Source organism: Phascolarctos cinereus, unplaced genomic scaffold, assembly GCF_003287225.1.
Source record: "Phascolarctos cinereus isolate Bilbo 61053 unplaced genomic scaffold, phaCin_HiC Scaffold_2;HRSCAF=192, whole genome shotgun sequence".
NCBI classification, from domain to species: Eukaryota; Metazoa; Chordata; class Mammalia; order Diprotodontia; family Phascolarctidae; genus Phascolarctos; species Phascolarctos cinereus.
In genome coordinates this window covers 218,148,550-218,170,980 of record NW_027555625.1, presented here as the reverse complement: position 1 = coordinate 218,170,980, position 22,431 = coordinate 218,148,550, and the positions used below count along the sequence as shown (strand labels likewise).

Genomic DNA, 22,431 nt, shown 5'->3' with positions numbered 1-22,431 from the left:
TGTGATCCACCAAGATGGTAAGCTTCCTGATACATCTCTCCCATTACCTTGTGCAACATGTCATCATCATTGTTATTCAGTGCCTGGCTCATGGAATGAATATTTTGCAAGTAATTCCTTTACTAAAATTATGCTTTGATGCTTCATTGTGGCAAGGATGTGACCATGGGTTATCAAATGCTTTTTCATTACAATGCTAGCTAGCTCTGCTAACTAGTTGTGCAGGGCCTGTTGAAACTTGAAGGATTTTGACTATGGACCCAGTATCCATTTGTGGTCCAATAACTAAGAAGCAGCCTAGCCGAGTTGGGGAAGTTCATCACCAGCTTAGCCAGAAAGTGATGTTCTTTTGGGGCCGCAGCAACCCTTCAAGAACAGCGGTGAAATCACTGAGAGCTTCTGATGTGTTGGTAGGGTTAGTAATCTTCTTAGTGTTCAAATCATAGATCCTTAAAGTATGAAATTCTGGGAAAGGCTACATAAGTTCCAAAGCAAAGATCCAGAAAGGGATGCCAGTCTATTAAATGTAAACATAACCAGTGTGATATGGACAATTTAAAAAATTACTTAAAAAAGTTAAACTGGCAAACAGTATTTGCAGATTGTTTTTAACTTGTATAAACTAAAATGATCATCCATAAATCCAGAGCAAAAAGAGGAGAAAATGTCATTAAGATGATAAGTGACGATATTGCCTCCTTAGACTAAAGGTGCAGACATCTTAATACTTTAGAAATCTACTTTTATTGTTTTTATGAGTTTTATTTATTTTGATATCAGTCATGTCTAAATATATCTCCCTTTTCCTAGTCAATAAGCCTTAACTTGTCACAGGAGAAGAAAAGCAGTTGAGTAAAATCAACAGACACATTGATTGTATTTGGCAGGGTCTGTGACATTCTGCCTCCATAGTCATTTTCATTTTTTTTTAAAGTTTTGAAATGGACAGACACACAATAAAATGAGCGTTTTCATATACATTGTGGAATAGAAGAGGATTGTACATGGAACTGCAATCTATGTAGAGCTTTCTTTTTAAGTATATAATAAATGTAACATATAACTTTCAAAGCTATCCTGCTTGTCTGTGATTCCTTCTGGCCTTCCTTCTGCTTTTTTCTCTTTTTGGGGTTGGGGTGAAGGGAGGACACTATTTCTGGTTCTTTGCCACAACAGAAAGTTTTGCTATAAATTTTTTTTGTACCTTTCTTTTTGTCATAGCCCTCTCTTTGGGTTGTATGCTTAGCAGTTGAATTGCTGAGTTGAAAGGGTATGCATTATTTAAGTCACTTTTTTTTTTGCGTAATTCCTAGTTGTTTTCCAAAACAGTTAGACTCCATCATAGATCCACCAACAGTGTGTCAGCCTCCCTGTTTTCCTGTATTCCCTTTAATACGTAGGTCCATCTTTTGTTATCTTTGCCAGTTTGTTGAATGTGAGGAGAAGTCTGAGTTGCTTTATTTGCAATTTTTCATGTTTGTTAACTGTTTGTTCATATCCTTTAAGTACATATATTAGGGGATGACTCTTAGTCTTATATTTAATTCCCTCTATAGCTGGGATATCAGACCCTTATCAGAAATATTTGATGCAAAAATTTTTTTCTCAAATTATTATATCCCTTCTTAATCTAGTTTCATCATTTTTGTGTGTATGAAAGCTTTTCATGTTACCAAAAATAGTCTATTTTATCCTTTGTAATCTCTCTTTTTTGTTTGGTTAAGAATTCTCCCCTGTTCATAGTTGTGAAAGGTATTTCCTTCTGTTGTCCTTGAATTTTTTTTTATTGCTGTAACTTTTTTCTTTAAAGCTTGTGTATCTTTATATAATATATAACATATATTAGTTATGTATTATATGCATATATAATGTATATAAGTTATATATTATCTAACTTAATATATGGCATAAGATCCTGGTTTGAACCTATAATAATGATTTTTTTTGCCAGATTTCCATTTTCTGAGTAGTGATAATCAAATGAGGAGTGTTTTCCTAAGTTCATTCTTGTGTTTATTGAACACTGGGCTATTGAATTGGTTGTTTCTGACTCATTTTTCTAGTTTGATGTGCTTTTGTTTGATGTACATTGATGTACTTTTTTTTTTAAAATTAGTACCAAATAGTTTTGATAATTACAAGTTAATAATACAGTTTGAGGTCTGGAAGTGCCCTTCTGCCTTTATTCCTACTTTATTATTACTGTTCTTGAGATTCTAGACACTTTGTTCCTCCAAATGAATTTTGTTATTTTCTTTAGCTCTGGAAAGTAATCCTTTGGTAGTGTGAGTTGTATAGCCCTAAATTTATAACTTAATTTAGGCAGTATAATTTTCATCATGTTGGTATGGTTCATCCATGAGCAATGAATATTCTTCAAATTACCTGTTTTCCTTTTCTGTAAAGAGTGTTTTATAATTGTATTCGTATAAATCTAGAGTGTGTTTTAGTAAATTGACTTACAGATATTTTATATATTCCCCAAACAGCTTTTAAAAGCCAAATGATATAAGTAGTCAAGATAAATAATAATTAGGAGGTCCTTTATTAGAAACAGAAGAAGCAATATCCAACTCTGAAACTTTTCAGTCTGTTACTAAATTTCAGTATATATTTGTTCAGTGGAGTTGAACTCCAAAGAGATGTCTTTTGCTCCTGGTGTGCTGTGTTAGAATGCCTTACGGTTTTCTAAAAACTATGTTTTGGACAAAGTTTAATTTTAGGGGGAGAGATTTTTGGCCAAAGATTTTTAATCTCTTAGGCCATGTATCAGATATATCTAAAATGCTCTCCTGCCCTCACAGTATTTTACTGTTATGGTGTTTGATATTCCCACGTTTACCATTAGATCAAGGTACTGAAGACCTTTGTAAAAATGCAAATTTATAATACTTAGTGAATCAATTCCAGAATAGCTTTGATCAACTAGTAGGATCTTGTGAGAATCAGACATGGGACTTTTAATTTTGACAGGTGGGAACGGGTCAGGACATATTTGAATTATGAGATGTTGCCTGCTTGTAGGAGGCTACATAAAGATGCTTTCTGGAAAAGGTAGAGATAGGGATGGGATAACTTCAAGTCAGGTGTGTGGTAGAGATGCTGAAAGGCCATCTCAATTAAACTTGGCTTTCTTTAAAACCTTGTTTGAGGGCAGCTGCTGTCTTATTGGTAGGACAGAATTTAGAAATCATGATAATGTGGATATCATTTTGAGAGAAAAAAACCCAGCTCTTGATTTCTGGTTGACTGAATGATTCATCTGGTGTACTACCTTGTTGAACTTTATAAACTGTGTACCTCTAGGTCTTCTGTAGCTCTGGTTTGAAAGAAGCATGCTAAAATAGTCTTCAACACGGAGAATGCCCCACCAAGGTACTGAGTAACTCCCCAGGGACTGTCTCCCGTAAAGAATGGTTTTGTTTTGGTGGGGCTGTTCCGTGAGTGTGTTACAGGGTTACAGAATCGAGAGGTAGAAGGGACCCAAGAGATCATTTAGTTTAAGCCTTCAATTTGATATGTAAGGGAACTGAGGCCCACCCAAGAAAGTGAAGAGGGATTAAGTGACCACAATTGCAGTGTGGAAGAACCTGGCACTATCAGTTGTGCAATTGACAGTGCCAGGTTCCTCCACATTAAAATTGTCTTGTGTTATAATATTATTCAAACCACATGTGTATGTTTGAAAATCCAGATTTGAATCATTCTTATTTGACTGTAATTTAAACTTCTAATAATTGACATTTGCTTTTAAAGTTTGCAGAGTACTTTATATACCCTGTGTCGTTTGAGCCTCACAATAACTCTGGTGAAGTAACATTTTACACATGAGGAAACTGAGGCTCAGGTGAGGTCATAATTTTCCCATAGTCTCACTAGTTTTAAATATCACAGGCAGCGTTTGCGCCTATATCGTCCTGCCTGTCAAAGTACAGTACTCTTGTTACATCCTGAAGCTTCTCATTGACTCAGAAACATTGTAACATAGACCACACAGCTTGTAAGCCAGTAATGAGACTTTATTTTTCATTTTTCTTCATGCCTTTTGTTTCACTACACTTGGTTACAATACAAATACGATAATCAATACAAAACTCATATTACCATATATATTATTAGTATTATTTGTCTCATAATAGTATCCCTGAAGTACATAGGCCCTTATTTATAAACAATGTCACATAAGCTGCTGTATATACAACAGACAACCCCAGGAAACTTCTCTGTAGGGTGGGTCTGAATAAATTAAGCAGGACAAGTGAAGATTTTATTAAAAGCAGAGCAGCAAGATACCTTTGCATAAGCAAAAGGAAGTTTTCTACTGAAAATTTTGCTAAAGCTTTTGTGGAGGCCATTTGAGGGGGAGGAATTTAGGGTGATGGGGAGCAAATAAAGGAATCTCATCATGTAAGGTAGAGAGAAGACCATTACCTGCTTCTTATAGCCTCTCCCTTAGTGGGGAAAGGCACAAAGAGGAGGGAAAAAAAGCTTTCTGTCCCCTTCTTGAGAATGTGACCTTACAGAGTATCTTCGTGGTGACAACATAGCCAGTGTTTGTGCTTGTATATAATTCTGTGTGACTGCACATTTTGGACAGAAGAGCTGATGGTGATTTCTAACTAGAAAGGATAGTGAGAATTGTATTTCCAGGTTGTTAAAGAGAGACCGTTGGCCAAAAATGTCACCTGCTACCTATGGTAACTGGCGCCATTTAAGAACCAGAATGGGTTGTGCACACTGCTTGTAAATATATTTGAAGCCTAGTTCTTCCATCAGAAATCAGCCTAGCCTGAAGGATGTTGTTTGAATTCATGCATTTTATACACCATTCAAGCCTCTTGCTGTGTTTGTGTGTTTGTGTGTACATACGTATGTGCATGCATGCCATCCTACCTGGATTCAAACTCCAGCAGCTAAGAAATCCTTGCGGTTCACTAACATATACTTCAGTAGTGCTTTCAGCATTCTCCATGGGTGGAAGTCAGTGTTTTGTGAATTGGTGAAATAAAACCATTCTCCATGACCCTTGCCTGGCATTGTGTTACAACTGAGTGATCTCTAAAGCACTGGAGGGTAATTAAGCATCCTGGGGCTGTGTTCTGCTGATCATATGTCTGTCTTATTGAGACCATGTTCTCTGAACTTTATCTTGAGTCCTTTTCGGTTTTATCTAAAGGTAGACTAAGCCATTTGAAAATTGAAGTGACAATTTTGTTTTCCTTTCTAGTAAGTAATATGTTGTGTCAGCCCATCGTGCAAAAAGAGCCAGAGTGAAGTGATAGAGAAGACTGCAGACTCTTCTCTTATTCTGACTGTGATATGATTCTGGAGGCTCCATTGAGAGTCACCCAACAGGCAATGTCAGTGATAAGAGCCTGCTTACACACTGTTGTTCTTAATGAAGGAAGGCTATTACTAGCAAATACCTGTGGACAGAAAGACTTTTTAAAAAATAGATTTAAAATGAGTTTTAGTGGCCATGATAGCTTGGGAGACTGTAGTTAACCCTTCATCTAGACAACAGGCCCAGCCTCAGGGTAATGTGGTAACCTCTTTCCTTAAACTGCCAGAGAAAATTTGTATCTTGATAGTAATTCCATCACATTGCAGAAGACAGAATTGGAACTATGATAATTGTTTCAAAAGATTTCTTCCTACTTCTTTGTCTCAGAAAGAAATATAATCTGTAAAGTTAATGGCTTGAGATGCTGGAGGCCTGGCTTCAATACTGGTGTGCTGTGTGACCAACAAAAATCCCCAAAACTGTCTCTTCAAGTCACTTGTCAAATGGTGCTATTGCTTTAGTTCTCTCAGTTTAGATATGACAATGAGCTCTATCTTGAGTTACACGGGTTCTTCTGAGAATAGTGCAGTTTCTTAAAATTTAAAGGAAGAGTTGGGCTTATGTGAATTTTTTAAAAAATTGCCATGTATTTTATTAGATGTACTAAGATGAAGGTAATTTATGTATCAGGCAGCTGTTAACAATTTTTGGGAGGAGATGCATGAGATTCCAGCTCTTTGGAAAGTTCCCAAGCTCCCAAACTAATTGTCATCAGAGTGACTCCTAAGGATTATCATCCAGTAGATTCTGCAGCAACATAAGGACAAAATTTTTTTCACCTCAGGACTGTGACTTCCAGGAGAGGTTACTGATTCTTATCACTGTCACTTTTAATGCCTTTCTAATGGTCACAGACAGCATAGCCACCGTGATGGGGGGGAGATACTCTATCCCAGAAGTGCCTTCTGGTCCTAGGTATATGGTTTATCTTGGCACTTACTGTCCAGCTCAGGGGAGGTCACCCAAGAGTTTCTGGGTTGATCTTTAAGAATAAAATACGTAGGGGCAGCTAGGTGGCACAGTGGATAGAGCACTGGCCCTGAAGTCAGGAGGACCTGAGTTCAAATCCAGCCTCAGACCAAACACTTAACACTTATTAGGTGTGTGATCCTGGGCAAGTCACTTAACCCCAATTGCCTAAAAATAAAAAAAAATCATTAACAAAGAATAAAATACATAAAATCATAGATTTATAAATGGGAGGAACCTCAGAGGCCAATTTAGTTCAGTCCCATCATTTTACACATGAAGAAACTGACATTCTAGGAGGTCATTTGACCTGCTCAAGATTATCTAGATGAGGGTTAGAGGGTGGGTTTGAGTTGGTTTGGGCTCTTACTCCAGTTTTCTCTTCATCATACCTTGTTGCTTCCTATATCAGCAAGTACAACAGATATGTTTAAGTAGACAGATTTTTAAAAGGGAACATGAATTAGAAAAATAATAGTGTTTCAATTTGACTTCAGATAGGGTTACTGTTGTGGCAGTGTCCCAGTTTTTAATACCCTGCAGGTAGGAGAGAAAGAATGATGATCCCTTGAAGGCTGGACTGCTGTTTTCTCTCATTAAATGCACTTGTTTCTCCTTTCCCCCTTGTCAGCCTGGTTTAATCTGAGACCTGTAAAGCCTGTGCAGTTTTACTCTCTCCTTTCACATAAACATCCTCTTAGCACTTGTGTCTGTCCAGGGGCTCAGTCCATATAAATATGTAGTTTGCATTTGTGTAGCTGTCTTCTTGCCATCTATTCATATTTCTTCTTTTTATTTTATTTTATTTTATTTTTTTTGCCTGGCCTATCTTGCCTGCTAGATTCTAGGTTCCCTTAAGGGTAGGGGGTCATGTCTTAAAATTCTTTGGTGTCTCTCCAGCTCTCATTTACAAAGTGCAGACAGTAAGTGCTCAATGCATGTTGCTGCATTTGATTAACTAGAAAGTTTCTTGTTCCAAAACCACGGAACAAAATTTGTCTGTTGTAAGCCAGCTGTCTGTACTGTATAGGAGTCAAATCTGTGTCCTTTAGTTCTTAATATTATGCTTTAACCCTACTTTGAATCAACAGCTAAGGTCATGGAAAACCCTGACCATGGACCCGCATTGTCTCAATGCACAGTGTCTGTATGGATAGAATAACTCAGGTACACATGACTTCTTGATTACAGGGAATCTAAGGTAGACTTTTAGAAGTGGAAGGGACCTTAAAGGTCATATAGTCTGAACTTTTTGTTTTATGTGTGAGAAAATTGAATCTCTGAGAGGTGAACTTTGCCTTTGGTCATGCAGTTAGCAAAAGGCAAGAGCCACAACCAGAATTCTGGTCGTTTGGTTCCTAGTTTAGTGTTCTGTTCTGCTCGCCTTGCTGCTTTTCCTGTAAGTTGTCAAGTGGGATCCTCTTCAGAATATCACACTGCTGGGAATTCTTCCAATGAGAGACTGATTTGGGTTAGAAAGTGACGATTTGGAAAATCCAAATGTTCCAATTCATGCCTCAGTCAGAGCTAGTTTAACTAAGGTTGACTTGCTACCAACAACTCGTTGAGCTCATTCTGTTGACATTTTGATGGGGAGAGGGAAAGATAGACAATAGAACCACTGGAAAAGGAAGGCTGTCAGCCAAAGGACAGCATGAGAGAACTAAGCACCTACCTGGAGAGAAGGGTGTGTGTGTGTGTGTGTGTGTGTGTGTGTGTGTGTGTGTGTGTGTGTGTGTGTGTGTTGGGGAGGGGGTTAGGGTAGGGGTGGTGGTAAAGCGATGAAGAAAAGTCGATGGGAGAGAGAGATGTTTTGTGATCTTGCACATACTAACACAAGGTACCGTCAGCTTTAGGTCAAGCACAATCTTGTTTGACAGAAAACTTGCCGCTTTTCAGTTCGCTGACTGGTCTACACTTTTCCCTCACCGAGTATTTGTAAGATGGCCGACTCTTCTTAGCAAGCTTTTAAAATGTTTTCTAAACCCATGAATAGAGTTAAAAATAAATCTTTGTTCTTGAGAAGCTATTAAAAATTAAACATGCCTATGCAGCACACAGTGTGAAAACGGGCTCTTGATAGAAACTTTGCTGTTTGCTCTCAATAATTATCCTTCCTTTCAGGACAGCAGGTTGAGGTTTCTGGGAACTCTTAATTTTTGTTTTGTGTGCTCCTGAAAAAGAACACAGAACATCATTTGCTACTAGGAAATGAAGCCAATCAGCTTTTAATTTCTTTGGAGTCTTTTTTGGAAAGTCAGTAGTGCGGACAGGTTGACCAGATGCTGTGTACAATGTTCTGTTGGCATGTCACAGTATCTGTAGTATACAGAGTGGTGACATTGCTGTTCCAGGGGATATGAGACACCATGAAAGGTACCCATTCACTTAGATTCACACATTGGGGTCTCTTTTGAGGATGGCTTGCAAATTACTTTTTGAGGTTAATAGAGGTTACTGTTAAGTAGCCGCTGAGGATTCACAGAATATGCTGAAGCAAAAGCTTGAAAGGAAAAATGTCTTGAGTGAAAGATTTCCTTTCTCTTTTGATGATTTTGGGGCCTTAGATTCTAGAGACTATAGGTTTCTATAATAATAGAACTTTAGAGCACTAAACAACCTTAGCAATCATGCTATCCATTCCCTTCATTTTCTGGATGAGAAAACCAAGGCCCAGAAGAGTGAATTGACTAGCTTAGTCTCTTAGTCTGTTATTGGCAGAAGCAGTATTAGATTTAAGGTTTCCTGACTCCTGGCCAAGTGCCGTTTGTACTACCCTAATGATAGGTGTGAGACTAAAGCAACATTTTGGAAATATGGATTTCATCTCTTTTTTGGGTTGAAAAGGGTCTAGTACCAGTGTTAGGATCCTGTGCGCAGGGAAGCATGTACTCAAGAAGTACATTTTTGATAGGTGAGGTAAAACATACCATGAACAACTGATTGGGTGACGAGTAGACAGAAGAACATATCAGAACTATCCCTAGGCTTAGTGGGAAAAAACATTTTGATTTGGAAATTTTCCACACTCATTACAACTTTTATGAATGTATTATTAAAGGGCTCTGAAGTAGGGGTGGGTAGAAACCAATCAGACTAAGCTGAGACTAATGGGTCAAGCCAGTACTCTTGGGGAGTATGCAAAGGACACGTGGAGTTTCCTGAAATCATCTGTGTTGGGTTTTGAACTGGCTCCAATGAGCCACTGCAGCAGTTCAGCAAATCAGGTTTCTTCTGAACCCCAATGGATCGATAGACTTTTAAGACTTAAAAGGAACCCAGTTCCGGTCTAAGTCCTCAAGTACATCAGCTTGAGATGTGTTAGTGTACCTGCTTAATTAGCTACTTTTGGATGCTTTCAAATGGAAGCCTTTTTTTTTTTGACCTTCATTATTGGGCTGGCCATAACCTCCCTTCCAGTCTATCTTTAGTGTGGTTGTAGGAGCCCTCGAGGTGGTTTGTGTCTAGCATGGATTTACTAAATTTACTAAAACTGAATTTGTTGTTGATTTTTCTTCTCTAGGCTGTAATTATAGTGGTTTTGTTTCTCCCTCAATCCTAAGTAGGTGGTGGGGAAAGAGGGAGGGTGTCTAGACTGCCGCAGTCAAAGAAGTGTTGTTCTAGAACACAGCAACTGGGGAACCTGGATCAGGTAAATATTTTGCAGGTGATTAAGATCAGGAGAAATGAGCATCTTTCCAGCTTGTTAGCATTACCTCCAAACACCGTGATGCACTCCTTAGTCAAACATCCATTAAGATATCACTGACTACCAGGGAAAGGAACTGGTAATGAGAAAGGTGGGAGAAGAAAAATATAGAAGTGCAGGGAGGGTTAGAGGGAACACCTTGAAACATTGCAAGTAGAATGTCATTTCATTAAAAATAGAGGTTGATGAGTTGGTAGAACTTCCAAACTGTCACTTATACACAGTGTCATGTCCATCTGCGGAAACCATGGTATGTGATGTGACCAATTCCTCAAGTATTTCCTGATTTCTTAGGCCTTATAAAGAAAAATGCAAAACCACTTTTCCTTCTGCTTGAAATATATCCAAAAAATCAGAAGTGTTCTATTCACATGTTGAACGATCAGGTGATAGGGAAGGAATTAAAACAAAACAAAAAAAACAACAGGCCAGCCTTGGGAAGAAGCTGTCTGTCTACTTGGATGTTTCTTCTTTTGGATTTCCTGCTGCTCCTGCAAGCCAGGGTATGGCTATGAATTGAGGCATTTCTCTTTAGTAGGCTGTGTGGCTGAAACCATTGCTAGGATTTGGTATATCACGTTTTGACATGTTTGGCCCTGATGGCCATGTTTCTATGCTTTGGAAATGCATCACTGTGGCTGCAGTTTTGTCCATCATTTTTGGTCTTCATTCAACTATCATAAGACTTTTGTTATTTATATTGTTATTTATATTGTAAGTAGAAAGTCTGGGTTTTAAAGTCCAATGGGGAACCTCAGAGTTTTCATCTTTTAGGAAGATAGTCTTAAGGCAAGAGGTACAGTAAAGGGACATTTCAGTCTCTGGCCCTCTTGCTGGTGCCTTTTCATACTCAAAGTCTTCTGAATGTCTGTATTCCATTTAGGTGAAAATGCACAGCTTGCAACTGTCCTCCTTGGGCCCACCCCCATCCCTTTACTGTCCTCAGAAGAACCAACACAGCTGAAGATGTTGCAGCCACGTTTTAGTTGTCATGTTTTTCTTTTCCAAATGAAGGATGCCCTTCATTGTACTAAATTACAACAAATAAATAATTTGCTCCCCCCTCCCCCCACATTCAAATGGTGTATGTCCACATCGACAAGGTAAGTAAATGACACCTGTGACACCAAACTATGGACCACGCAGGCAGCGAGTTGTATGACTTGATGCCGAAGCAGAGTACGCTACTGACAAGAAGCATGAGGAGGAGCACATTGACCATGCATGCATGGGAGCTTATGCGACCAACTTGGGGCCTTGCATTTAACACTTTTTTTTTAAATGACATGTTATTCTTTTGAAAGAGTAGGAGGAACCCATGTTCACATCCTTTCTGGTGCATTTTGAGAATTCAGTCTCTGTGTGTGTGGCACTTTAGAGCAGGTTGGCACAAAATGAAAGGCAATGTTTTGGTCTCTGCTTGGTGGTGGAGCTGTTGTGTTGAACTCTCTCCTCCATGGGCTCCAGAATCCCAAGGGGGAGAAGTGAGTGCAGAACAGGCTCAGGGACCAGGCTGGGTCACGCTACTCGGATTTCTAGGAACGGAGTCCCCATAACTGCCAGCTGCTGGGGTGGCCTCCAAAGGTAAGCCTTGCTGCTGATATCCGTAGTGGACATTCCCACAAGGGAAGTGGCGGAGCCTAAATAGAGGCACTTCCGTCATGGTGGCAGTCAGGGAAGATGGTTCCAAGAGCAGGGAGGACCCTGGCAGCCTGCCAGGGACAACACTGGGTGGCCCCGCGGTGGATTGTCCTTCTGGCCCTGATTTACCCCTCTCGGGCTGTTCCTTCTCTGTCAGGGGATTGTTTTTGGTTGCAGATTTCTCTGTAAACCAGGAGCCATATGTGGGGTTCCAAAGACTGGTTGGTTTGTTTCTTGATCCACGCCCTTTGTGCAGCTCTGTTGGCGGATTAGACTGAGAATATGCCATGTTGACATGTCCTCCTTCTACGTGTGTCCCTCTGGTGACGCGGACTGGAGGCTCTAGAGCCATTGCTTTCTTCACGGGCTTACCAGAGGAAGTGGTGGACAGTGGAGGGGGAACAGATGGTGGACACACATCCTCTTTTTTCTCTTGCTGTGGAGAGACTAAAAGAGGAGGTATTCTATCAGGATCTTCCGGCCTCACGGGCACCTTCTCTTCCTCTTCAGTCACTGGACCATATTCTATTGGCAAAGCAGTGTTAACCACATCTGGATCCTGGGGGTAAGAGAAATGAATTTATAAGACATTCTCACCTTGGATTGCTGTGGTGCCCTCTCAGGCTATCTAAGTGACAAGTAGTCTTCTACTTCTTTTTCCTTCTTCCAGTACTCTCTCTTCCCTTTCCTGTTTGAATTACGTATAGACCTTAAAAGATATTAAACTTTGGTATTTGTCACAATACTTTTACCTCCATGTGTAAGATTTCATAAATGATAAAAATGACTGTCACCCCTCTCTAATTCTTTGGGTCTCATATGCTTGTTGTTATTTTTCAAAATGGCCCACTTACAACCTACCCTATGCAATAAAACATATTATGGCATTCAGGATTACAGATTTATAAACATTTTAGATACAATCAATCATATAGTATCTGGTAAGTGTACATATGTGTATATGTGTATGTATATACACACATATCTCAAAATGACATTTTATAAACAGCCCCAAGTAGCTTGTTTTTAGATAAATGTTAGTTGTAGTAGTAGTGGTTGATATACAGCTCTGTAACTCATTACTCTTGGAAATGGAGTGAGAAAACCTCAGAACTGTTTGGTTAGAAAGTAAATGCTATCTTTTGGGAAATTTAGAGAGGCGTTGTTTTCATCAATTGTCTGGTGTTGGAGTGAGACCAGGGAGAAGTGAGACACATATCTAGAACAGGAGTTGTTAACCAGGAGCCCTATGTGCACACCCTTCCCCCCCCCCGATATTGTAGTTCTTTCTTAAACCTTAAGTCTAAGCTTTTAAGTAATTCATGTGGAATTCCTATTAAGTTTTTTTTATAGATATGCACACTTTTTAAATTTTGTTTTTGCTAGGCAGTGGGGTTAAATGACTTGTCCAGGGTCACACAGCTAGTAATTGTCAAGTGTCTGAGGCAGGGTTTGAACTCGGGTCCTTCTGACTCCAGGGCTGGTGCTCTATTCACTGCACCACCTAGCTGCCTTGATATGCACACTTTTAATGTGAAAAGTCAGTCAGCCTAGAGGAGCATCTCATTTAATTTCATTTTACACTGTGGCTAATAGTTGGGGGAAGGGGGATGGCTGCAGTGGGAAACACCTGCAACCCAGAGGCACCAGGAAACAGGCACCAGTGCCCACAGTAATTCACAGAGGGAGCTATGCTACTTCATCTAGAGAGGCAAGGGAGCTGTTACTGACCCTTACAGAAGGTGGGCTATATTTATTTTCCTAATGGAGATTAAAGTGAAATAATATGATGTCAAATGCAGACTCCTCTCTCCTTTCTAGACTAGAAGAAAAGGTAAGCGTGTCTGAGAAGTAACCCCTTTACATGCCACTTTATTAGAGAGGCTGAACATTCTTACAAAAGACGAAAGAAGTATCCCGGGAAGGAAATCAGAAAAACATTTCCAAGAATGTGGAAGAAAATCAATTACAGAGGGAGACAAATGAGGAAAAGAAAGTGACGCACCCAAGAGAATAAACACCTTTTGTGCCGTTGGACCTGTTTGAGAGTTCTGAGGCTTTTCTCGTGGAATATTCTCCTAACTAGACACTTCTATTCAGAAGAATCCAGTTAGCCCTGCCAGATGTAATAGGTATGTTGTGGTGGTTGGTGATGGCCCCCCTCCTGAGAAGGAGCATTTAGAGGATGTCACTGTGCTGATAGAGCAAATCATAGGGGACCTGGAGAAGGGAGGGTTTGTCATCTTTTTGGCAAAAATATTCAGGATAACAGCAGCTCATTTATATAGTGCTTTACCGTTCATATAGTTATGATAGTTTGCCAAGGTTCAAGGTCATCTGGTTATTGATATTTAATAGATCAATATATTCTTAGTAATAATGATGATAGGAGAAATATTAGACATCTTTAGAGCTGTTGGAGTTATAACTGCCAATTATTAGCTGTATAAACTTAACCTCTCTGGACCTCGGTTTCTTTATCTGTACAATGAGAGGATTGGACTAGATCATTTCTAAGGTCTCTTCCAGATTTAAAATTCTGTGGCATGTGACATCATCTCACATTTCAAGGGACATTCAGTGCAACTCAATAGCAATTATTAAATGTCAACTATGATAAATACTAGTGTTGCAAAATTGAAAAAAATGACAGCCCCTGCCCTTGAGGAACTTACAAGGAAGCCTCTGTTGAGAAAGTCAAAGTATGTTAACAGGTGGTTTTCAAAGGAAAAAACCCAGGCTATCAGTAGCCATATTGAAAAATGTTCTGGGGCAACTAGGTGGTACAGTGGATAGAGTACTGGCCCTGAAGTCAGGAGGACCTGAGTTCAAATCTGGCCTCAGACCAAACACTTGACACATAGTAGGTGTGTGACCCTGGCCAAGTCACTTAACCCCAATTGTCTAAAAAAAAAAAATTAAAAAAAAAAGGAAAATGTTCCAACTCACTAATAATCAGAGAAATGCAAATTAAAGCATCTCTGAGGTCCTGCCTTAGAGACATCAGACTGGCAAAGCTGACGAAAAGTGAAAATGACAAATGTTGGAGGGGCTGTGGGAAAACAGGTACATTGATGCACTTTTGGTAGAGCTGTGAAGTTGTCCAACCATTTTGGAAAGCATTTTGGAACTATACCTTAGAGTCATTGAACTATGCATACTTTCTTTGACCCAGCAATGCCAATTCAGAACCTTTACCCAGAAAAGGTCAAATAAAGAGAAAAAGAAGTCATATTTATAAAAATATAGGTGTTCTTTTCATAGAGGCAAAGAACTAGAAAGGTGGGGTGTGTATTAGTTAGGGAATGTGAATAAATTATGGTAATAATAATAATAGCATTTACATAGCACTTTACAAACATCTCATTTTATCCTCATAGCACTTTACAAACATCTCATTTTATCCTCATAACAACCCTTGGAGGTAGGTGTAATTATTACCATTTTATGGGTGAAACTGAGGCAAACAGAGGTTAAGTGACTTGCCCAGGTTCACACAGGTAGTAGATGTCTGAGGCTGGGCATCTAGCACACTATCCACTGTAGCACCAATTAGCTGCCTGAGTAAATGGAGTACTTATAAGAAATAATGAAAGGGATAGTTTCAGTGAAACCTGAGAAGATGTTGTTTGAATTAATCCTAAGTGAAGTAAGCAGAACTAGGAGAACAATTTATCTACTAACACTATAAGAAGAAACAACTCTGAAAGATAAGAACTCTAATCAGTCATGATTCCAGAGGACCAATGATGAAGCATGCTACCCACTGCCTGACAACAGAGAGGTGACTGACTCAATGCAGAATGAGGACTGTGTTTTTGGGACGGGGCAATGGGGGACTATGCATATTTGGTACATGGGTTTGTTTGTTTTTTCCAATATTGGGGGGATTTGGGAGGAAGAGAAAACAGATTTTTGTTAATTGAAAAAAAAATAACCAAAATCCATTTAGTAGGGAGATAAGAAATGAATTGAAGAAGAAACGTTTTTCACTAAATTTGGAAAAAGAATAGGGCCCACTTGTTGGGGGCAGCTGGAGTGATATTAAAAGAAAACAGAAAAGAATCAGAACTTTTTACTTTCTGTGTCATCTTGATGTTGGAAACAGTAAGGTCTTCTACCCTAAGGAAGGAGTGGGAGCCCAAAGTAAGTGAGGGAATGGTAATAGGGCATCATCATACTCTTTCCAGTGAGGTTGTCTTCATGTTTTCATATGAATTAGAGCTAGAAAGGATTTTAACTTGCCCTCTCACCTTACATATGATTCCTCATATTAATGGCCAGAGAGACTATGAGTTGTTCAGGGGCACACAGGTAGTAGTATGCATATCTAGAATCTTCCCAAGGTGATGAAGGAACTTACAGATATGATCTTAGAATATCATATGGAATTTCTAAAAAAAAAATGGAGGACAGGAACCAGGATATGATACAGATAAACAAACCTGATGCTTTTTTTTTTAAAAGGGGATTTATCTTGTAAATCATAGGCTGGTAGGCTTAATGTCCATCGTGGGAAGAATTCTGGAATTAATTATGAAACCTCATTGTAGGCATTTAGAAACATATAATGATCACCAGCATCAACACGAGTTCATTAAGAACTCACTTCATTTTCTGTTAGGTTTACTAGGTCAGTAGATCAGAGTAATATTTGGCAGTTGTATATCTTGATGTCAGCAACATAATGAACAGTGTCTTGTGTCATGATTATGGATAAGATACTGAGATATGGACTAGGTAACAATGCTATTAGATAAAAAGTAGAAGAATCATACCCCAAACACAGAAAACAAGCTTTTGATTCAAAACTAAAGTAGACAAGACTGGGAGTAACACCTAATATACCACAGATGACCAAGTTAAGATTTGAAATTGCCTTGAACAGGGCTAGAAAACTGGAACAAGACCAACAACATTAAATTTCACAGGGAAAATGGAAAGTCCTGCATTTAGGTTAAAAAAGATCAAATGCCCATACACAGACTAGAGGACCCCTGGTTTGATGGCGGTTCATGCGGCAAAGACTCAGGGATGTTATAGCAAAGGGTGACCCTTAAAGAAGCTAACAATTTTAGACTGTATTAACAGAATACTGCTGGGGTAGGGGATAGCACATGGGGACTAGACCTATGATTTCATTCATATAGGAACCTTCATCTACCAACACATGTTGGTACCTCCTGTGCAACTGAGAGTTTTAAAGAGCTGCTCGGAACACTTAAGAGTGACTTGCCAGGATCATGAAACCAAAGGTCTTCCTGGCTTTGAGGCTGGCTGCCTAGCCACTGCTCCGTACTGCCTCTCAAAAATCACTTGCTAGGGAATAGAACATCAGTCTCTTGCATGCCAGGCAAGGATACCACTATACTAACAAAGACGGTGCAGGTAACTGAGAAGTAATAGTCTCTTACGCTGTGCTGGGTAGACTGACTCTGGAATGTTTTGCTCTCTATTTAAAAAGGGCATTAACAAACTCTAGAGAATGTCCAGAGGATGGTGATCACAATGATGAAGTCTAGAAACTCCTAAGAGGAATAGTTAAAGGAAGGAGGGATCTTTAACTGACAAGAAGCTTGAGGGATTAGATGTGACCTGAACATTAATCTTCTCTCTCTTGCTAGATTTTACACTCTCTGAAGGCAGGGATTATTTTCTGTACTTTTTTTGTCATGGAGTCCAGCACAGCACTCTATAAATTGAATATTATTTGGGGTACTCAAACATGCCCTTAGAATTGAGTAGAGTCTTAGGTAATCATTTAGCAGATACTTAGATACATAGCAGATATGCAGCCTCAGCTGTAGGTGGTAGAGTATCACATCACAGATTCACCCTTTTGCCAAATAGTCCCCTCCTCCACCTCCAGGATTGACAAGGAGACACTAACACACCATACTTGTCTCCCCTCTTTCCCCTTCTTCATGTGAGGAAAGACTCCCAGGTCTGCTCACAGAGATGTAAGTGGGCCATTGTCTATGTACTCAAGGCCTGACCATTTCCCCTCTCCTTATCAACCAGTTCCTTCCAAGGATGACAGGGTCAAGGCTAGCGTTACATGTGTGGGCTATAGACGCCACCCTTCTTAAATGACCCAGTTAAGTGCTATCCCCAGATACTGGCATGGGGGCACAACTGTTCTGCAGTTTACCTGCTCTCCATCATCCTTCTGGATTTCCCTAGTTACTATGCTAACCAACTGTTGTTGGTTGAATTGGTGCAGAAAGAGACAGAGGCTATTATTTGTTTACATTGGGGTAATGCTTTCTCTATCCCACAATTTCCTTTGTATACTCTGCTTTAGAGTATACATTAACATTAACTTCTGGTTATTGTAAACCAACTGAAATCATCTTATTCCTTAACAGGTGCAACCTAAAACTTAAGTTTCCTAATTCTCGATTTTGTCCTCAAAATCTTATTCACATAGAATAAGTTAATGTCAATCACGGGAAAAGAATAATTGGTACCTGGGTACAATATTCAATCCTCTCTAAGATGGTGGCAAAATTGGGCCGGTCCTCAGGCAGATGCTGCCAGCACTGAGTCATGATCCGGTACCTAAAAGGAAAATGAGAAAATCAGGAAGAGTATTTGTGTTTTATCTTTGTACTGACCTAAACAAGAACTGTGGTGTTGGAGGGCTTCATTCAACTGGGAAGGCAATTTAGGTAACCTGCAGCTGTTACATGCTGCCCTCTGGTGTTGGGTCAGGGAATAGCGACCTGTTAAGATAGGTACAGCAGTGCCAAGCCTCTCAGGTCCCCAAACTTAATTAGTTTCCATACAGAAATCCTGTGGCCCCACCCTTGCAGTGGAACCATATCTGAGGGAGGAGACTTGAACCACCTTGGCTGTCTACGTTGTCTTTGCCTATAGAAAATATACAGAAGCAGGTCCTAAATTAGCCCACTAAGGCATGGTCATAGAAATGAGAATAGGAAGGAATTTGAGTCCAACCTCCTCATTTTACAGCTTGCATAAATGAGGGCCATCACCTAGGTCTCTTAACTCTTTAGACTCTTTCCCTTGAGAATATGATGCAGAAGGGACCAAACATTTGATTTCAGATATCAGTGTTGAAGTCATACGTTATATGCCAGGAGAAACCTAACATTGCAGGCTTGGCAAGTTGATAGACCCATTATTCCTTGTTCTTGTTTCTGTTATATGTGCCCAGCCTTTCGTATAGTACCTGGCACACAGTCATCATTTAATATATGCTTTTCTCACCCATTTATCAATTCTAGCAGAGTATGTATTATTTCAACCACTCTGATCCTAGGCTTATTAAAAGAGGTCAGCACTTTGACCCTTCATGGAAAAGGAAGAACAGAATGTTTTTTAAACATTCTGTTTAAAATTCAAATAGATTTTTTAAAGAAAAATTATACTTAGTAGATGGTATCATACACAGGCCCAGGGCAATTTTTGGGTGGATCCATCCGTCCTCCACTGGTGACAAACTCCAGAACTTCCTGATTGCTTTTGCTTGGGTATGGCATGTATCCAAGGGAGAATATTTCCCATAGAAGCACACCGAAGGACCTGAACAGAAATCAGAGGATGCAGTTAACCTTTGAACAAGTAGAGTCTGCCTTAGGCTTTATACCTCGTCATGTATTATGTATATTCATAAACATGTTAATTATTTAAAAAGTCATGATTTCATCAGCATGGGTACTCCCCCTCCCCAAGACAGGTCACAGCCCTTCTACACCATAGCTGATGGTTTTTGAATGTTGCTGTGGCCAAAAAATTAATCACCTCATGGCTAGCCTTCTGGTAATGTCTGAGTGTAGCTAATTTGGTCTTGGTGGCCTTGTAGACCACCAGTTTTCTGAGCCCATACTTGGAGCCTACCCAGAATGGGAGGAACAGCCAGGATTTGCGCTCCAAAGTAGTATAGCCTCTGAGAACCCAGGGGACATGATGGATCATCAGAAGAGAAGGATGCAGTCAGAGCATTTGTAACTACCAAACTCTGCTCAGAGATGGGCTTTCTCCCAAGGAATCCAAGTGCTTTATGATCCTTGAAAGGGCAGGAGGAAAGAAGGCTAAAGCTGAGATAAAGTCACAGAACCCCTCAGTGGCAGAGATGAAACCACTGGACATCTTTCAACTCCCCTGCTGGCCTAGCATTTTTCAGTTCTCTCCCAGCAAGTTTCTCTTTCTCCCTCCTTCCCCTGCTTTCTCTCTTTCACTGAGGGCATAAAGGAAATCAGGATGCCGCAGTCCAATGGACTGTGAGCTCCTTGAGGGCCGGTGCTGTTTTTTGCCTTTCTTTGTATCCCTAGTACTTATCACAGTGCCCAGCACATAGTAGGTGTTTAATAAATGTTTACTGACAGACTAAGCTTCCAGACAAACTCTCCCTCTCCTTTGTGATGACTTTAGTTTGTTTCATTTTCCATGTTGGAAGAAAAGGAAGAAGAGGAGATAGAGGTGCCATAGCATTCCTAAATTTGAATGTGGAAATGAGGAGTGTGTGGGTTAGAGGTTACTAAATCATCACCATAATAATAGCTAACCTTGTGAGGTAGGTGCTATTATTACCTCCATTTTTATAGATGAGGAAACTAAGGCAGAGAAAGATTAAGTGACTTGCCCATCCTTGGCACACAACTAGGATGTATCTGAGGCCAGACATGAACTCTTGATTCTCTCCATTCAGAGTGCCACCTAACTGCCTCTCTATGTAAGGCTGCCCAGTATGGGATCAATGAAATGCAAATCTTTTTGTGAAACTTTTTCACCATAGCCCTGACCGAAGGATCTGGAGTTTTAGTCATAGCAAAAGAGTCTGTAGAAAAGAATGGTGGGTAACTAGCAAGTGTTCCTGAAAGGACTGGAATATTGGATTTGGGTTATGTGACTCATCCTCTACTTCTGTGAGCTGATGTCTTTGCTCACAGTGGTGTTGGGACCTGAAGGAGTGAAGTTAGGAGGCTCTGAGTTTAAGGGCTCACACTTTTCAGGCACAGAGATGAGAGATACAAACTATGGGTTACATATTTCTGGCCATCCAGATGGTGCCACTTACAACATGGGAAAACTGGAACTCTGCTGAATAGTGAAGGGGTTCTGAAAGCCACATACCTCCGTAGCTTTGCAAGTTTCCATCCTTTCCTGTCTCCACTATGCCATACCCATCAATTCTGTTTGAAATTATCTTGTTTTCCTTCTCCTATCACTGATGTTCAACAGATGAGTGTGTGTGTGTGTGTGTGTGAAATCCCATTTTGGCATAACCTAATTTTCTTGGAACATCAGTGTCCCTGGCCCAACCTATTTTTGAAAGCTGGATAGAATCTCAGAGGCCATTTCATTTAAAAGCCTGGGAAACAGAGACTTAACAAGGTTAAGTAATTTGCCCAAGGTTTTATGGATAGTAAACATCAGAGGCAGGGTGACTACTTGTATCCTGGGTCCTCTCATTCTAATAGCCCAACCAATAGGCCTTCAACAGGCTCAGCTGGTAATGTCTGGCTGAGACATCTGAGATTGCTCATGAACACGTTTAGCTCAAACATCTGCTCCCTTCTTTGCTAATCGAGATCCTTCTGAGCAGTTGGTAGCCTATGGTTCACTCATGCAAGGCAGATCGTGCTATTCAGAGGAGGACAGGGAGGAATACTTACCACGTATCCGTTTTGGATGTAAAGATCCCCTCCATGAAGGCCTCTGGGGGCATCCACTTGACTGGAAGCATGGCACATCCTCCCTTCCTGTAGTAGCTTGCTCTGTAGGACAGAAGAGGAAAATGAAGTCACTCTAGCCAGGGCATTGAGCAGAGGCTCTGACTGACAACTTGACAAAGTATTAATTAAGAAATTAAAATTAATGAGGGATTGGGAGGGTTGGTTGAGGAAAGAAAGATCGTTAGTTAAAATCATTACTTGGATCAAGGAGACTCATGAGGAATAGAAATAGATGAAGAAATCAAAATGAAAAAGAAAATATTGGCTTCAGCAGAGGTTTAGGGGTCCTCCTTTAGAATTTGTCTGTTATTTTATTGTTAATTTAAAAATAACATCATTAAAGGCTTTTAATAAGAAAGGCCTTGATGAGCTACATCAGCAGATTGTCCAAATTAGGAAAATTGAGAACAAGGGCTGTCTTATTTGTCTTTTTATCCCCTATAGCATCTAGTTTTGTGCCTTACCATGCAGTGGGTCCTTAATGAATGTGTTGCTTATGTACATGCTCAGAATCACCCATGTGCATGCCTTCCACCATTCCTTCCTGTCAAGGGGTGTGGGGGAAGGTGGCCTCAAGCTGCCTGATCAGTTAAGCAAGTCTTAGCAGGGGAAGTAGTGTGGGATGGGCAACAAAATCATTTTGACAATAGATAATTAGTATATAATTGGTAACCAGCTATAAATATAAAAAACTTCTAAATATAAAAGCCTACCCTAATAGTGCTATACTGTGCTGATATAATAATAACTGCAACAATAAATAATATTTAAGGTTTGCAAAGCACTTCAAATATATTAACCTTGCAACACTCCTGGGAGATGAGTACTATTGTTATCCCAATTTTATAGAGGAGGAAACTGAAGCAAACAGGTTAAGGGACTTGTCCAAGACTAGACTTGAATGAATGAGCTCAGTATTTTACTCTCCTCTTCTCAGATTAACTTACAAATTGTTACACTCCCCAAATAAGTCATCCTACCCAAAGATGTATTATTACAATGATATTCATCTTACTTAACCCAATCTTTGCTTTTGTTCTGGCTCAAAGAGCCAAAGCTCTTGATGA

The 22,431-nt window shown here is 39.8% G+C and overlaps 2 protein-coding genes across 5 annotated transcripts in view; one reads left to right on the top strand and one right to left on the bottom strand.

Annotated features, from left to right (window-relative positions):
* CLIP4 (CAP-Gly domain containing linker protein family member 4) overlaps positions 1 to 22,431 on the top strand; it is a 133,637-nt gene that overhangs the window by 109,907 nt on the left and 1,299 nt on the right. The window contains exon 18 of one of the 4 annotated variants that reach the window (XR_002323918.2): positions 13,543 to 13,795. The exons of 1 other annotated variant lie outside the window; for it this stretch is intronic. Coding sequence is in view for 2 of the 3 variants with exons in the window: in XM_020983764.2 (XP_020839423.1) it covers positions 13,485 to 13,518 (34 nt within the window). In the remaining variant the exon portion in view is untranslated. Of the gene's footprint in view, positions 1 to 10,905; positions 11,505 to 13,484; positions 13,796 to 22,431 lie in introns of those variants that run through there. 2 more of the 4 variants (XM_020983764.2, XM_020983765.2) reach the window with 2 other exon arrangements.
* Positions 11,462 to 22,431, bottom strand: part of ALK (ALK receptor tyrosine kinase) — a 1,019,362-nt gene continuing 1,008,392 nt past the window's right edge. Inside the window, 4 exon segments of the mRNA XM_020983767.2 lie at positions 11,462 to 12,222; positions 18,134 to 18,224; positions 19,077 to 19,211; positions 21,305 to 21,406. Coding sequence (XP_020839426.1) covers positions 11,524 to 12,222; positions 18,134 to 18,224; positions 19,077 to 19,211; positions 21,305 to 21,406 — 1,027 coding nt within the window. The 3' untranslated portion in view covers positions 11,462 to 11,523.